The sequence below is a fragment of the Chenopodium album genome, chromosome 12 (genome assembly GCF_948465745.1).
Source record: "Chenopodium album chromosome 12, dcCheAlbu1.1, whole genome shotgun sequence".
NCBI lineage: Eukaryota > Viridiplantae > Streptophyta > Magnoliopsida > Caryophyllales > Amaranthaceae > Chenopodium > Chenopodium album.
In genome coordinates, this window is record NC_137845.1 from 43416592 (window position 1) to 43419438 (window position 2847).

Below are 2847 nucleotides of genomic sequence, written 5' to 3' on the forward strand. Positions count from 1 at the left end.
AAAATATTTACCAGTCACTTATCTTCAAACTGCAAATCAACATGTAATATTAGTCGTAAAACACAACTAGCAGAACTACTACTACAAACATCGTTGATTATATGGGACGAAGCACCAATGGACCACAGGTTTGCATTTGAAGCACTTGATCGCACTATGAGGGACATTGCAGGGTACAAAAACCCAAACGCAGCATCTAAGTTATTTGGTGGCAAGGTGGTATTACTCAGAGGAGACTTCCGGCAAGTACTCCCCATCGTGCCAAAGGGAGGTAGACAAAAAATTGTCCAGGCTTCGATTAATAGATCCCACATATGGAAAGATTGCAATGTGTTTATACTGAAACAAAGCATGAGGGTACGAGAAGGGGACACCAAGACAGAGAACTACTTTAAAAATAAGAGGTTCAATGAATGGCTGCTAGCTATGGGAGATGGAAGGCTTCAAACACAAAATGAAGATCATGAAGCCGAAGGAACATGGATTGAAATACCAAGTGAGCATATAGCAAATGTGGATATCTTTGATCTGAAAATGGACGTGGAGACGATTTACCAAGATTTTGAACAAAGAAGAAGTGATGCCAACTACTTGAGGGGGAGGGCTATACTCACACCCCTAAATGATACTACGGATAGCATAAATGACTACATGATGGATCTCTTACCCATAGAAGACCTACAAAAGTTGTGATGAAATATGCTTATCCTCAACAAAATGTGACCAGCAATTTGATGCATACCCTACAGAGTATTTGAATAGTCTAAAGTTACCGGGCTTACCCCACCATGAGCTAAAGTTGAAAGAAGGAATGCCGGTCATGCTCCTCAGAAACATAAACCCACCACAAGGGTTGTGCAATGGAACTCGCCTTATTATTACGCATCTTGGGAAGTTTGTGATTGAAGGAAAGATCATAATAGGATTTAAACAGGGAAACAAAGTTTTGATACCCAGAACTGTAATGACATCAACAGACCACAAACTGCCATTTATATTGAAAAGAAGACAATACCCTTTAAAGACTTGCTATGCAATGACAATAAACAAGAGCCAAGGACAGTCACTTTCATATGTGGGAGTATACCTACCAAATCCTGTTTTCAGTCATGGACAACTCTATGTGGCAGCTTCAAGAACAACTTCACCAGAAGGCCTAAAGTTTTTTATTGATGATTCTTTGCAAAAGTACAAAAGGAGCACAAAGAACATCATCTACAAAGAAGTTTTCTCAAACTTACCCTCTGTGTAATAGTCATATCTTTTATTTAGACCCAAATTTTACAAATATTTTTTATTTTAAGCAAAACACAATATTTTTTTAAAATCATACCACATTAATCATATAAAGATTTTAATTTTTAAATAATCCATATTATTCATTACACTTACAGATTTACAACTCAATTAAAACATGCTAAATTAATACATGAGCAGCAAGAATGAGATAGTTTATAATACGTTGTTAGTTACAATTACGAACAACAAGCAACCACTACTATGGTGATTAGTTTCTATTATCTCCCCTACCTTTTCTTTTAAAATACTACTTGTGAAAAAAAAAAAAAAAAACACTAACAAATAATAACAAATTTAAAAATTATTTTCTTCAAAAACAAAATAAAAATATTAAAGTGTTCCAAATCTAGCCAATAAAACTCATGATTGACACAATGATTAAAGCCTTGAAACAACCTCCACCCACTTTTTCTTCTAATATGATAAGCAAATAAGCAACTTTAACTTCTAATTAATGCACTGCAACATGTAGCATTTTTCAACTCAATTAATGATGACAACAAGAAAAACACTGATTTAATCGGACTAATAAACTGGAAAAAGTTAATTCAAGTTGAAATTTATATATAATATCTTCACCTTCTTCTTCAGTAACTCCTTTCTTCACAAATGCATGTATTTTCTCAACCAATTAAGTAAATTTCTCACTTCTTTAATCACCTGAAACTTCGTCCTGCATCAAACTTCTCCAATTTCACATCGAACATCGTCTTCTCCTTGATCTCGGCCTCTACAATGGACAGGGCTGGCCAGAAGAGCTTGCCCCAGCTAACCTTACAGCAAACTAGGCATTAAGCTCAAAATAGAATAGAAAAATCGTGAAGTGATAGCAGCTTAATTGATTCGATCTAATTTTTGGGGTTTAGATTCAGTTGATGTAAAGAGAGTATAATGAGAAAGAAAAGGATGGAACAAGGTACTTTGATGGGATTTTGGTGATTATTGTACGCGGATTACTAATTGAAAGTTATTGTAATACCTCGTATTTTTATACATATTTTAATTAAAATAAGTATTTTGAGAAGTATTTAATTAAATTGAATTGTTTTATTTAAAGTATTTTAATTATTTATTTTACATAAGTTTGGGAATATTTTATAAATGGAAAGTTTATTTAATTAATTATTTTAATTAAGTTGGGGTTTAATTTAAGGAAAGTTTTATTTTAGTAAAGTTTTATTAGGGAAGGGATTAGGAAAATTAAAAGAGGAAAGTTTAGGGAGAAGGGTTTCTAGAGAAGGGGTATAAATATTAAACACTTGAGCCAAATCAAACTTTGCCTAGAGTGGAGAAAACCCAAGGTAATCTTCTCTCCCTTTTCTCTTTATTTTTCTTTTTCTTTTTCTTTCTCCTTTTCCCCTTCCCCCTTCTCGGCACCACTCTCCCTCACCCCCGACCACCAGCAGCAGGTGGCCGCCGGCAGCAGGCAGCCACCGGCGCTGGCAGCTGGCCTGGTGGCTACCGCTGCCAACTTTTCTTTCGAAAAAAAAAATTAAAAATTAAAACTTTGTTTTAAAAATCAATTTAATCCTAGATCTAATTATTAAT

General features: G+C 34.5%; 1 protein-coding gene across 1 annotated transcript; it reads left to right on the plus strand.

Annotated features, from left to right (window-relative positions):
- Nucleotides 1–117: 117 nt before the first annotated feature.
- Nucleotides 118–693, plus strand: LOC145571206 (uncharacterized). Its single transcript, XM_081630275.1, has one exon. It carries the CDS (start codon nt 118–120, stop codon nt 691–693), a length of 576 nt encoding a protein of 191 aa, XP_081486401.1.
- The last annotated feature ends 2154 nt before the right edge of the window (nt 694–2847 follow it).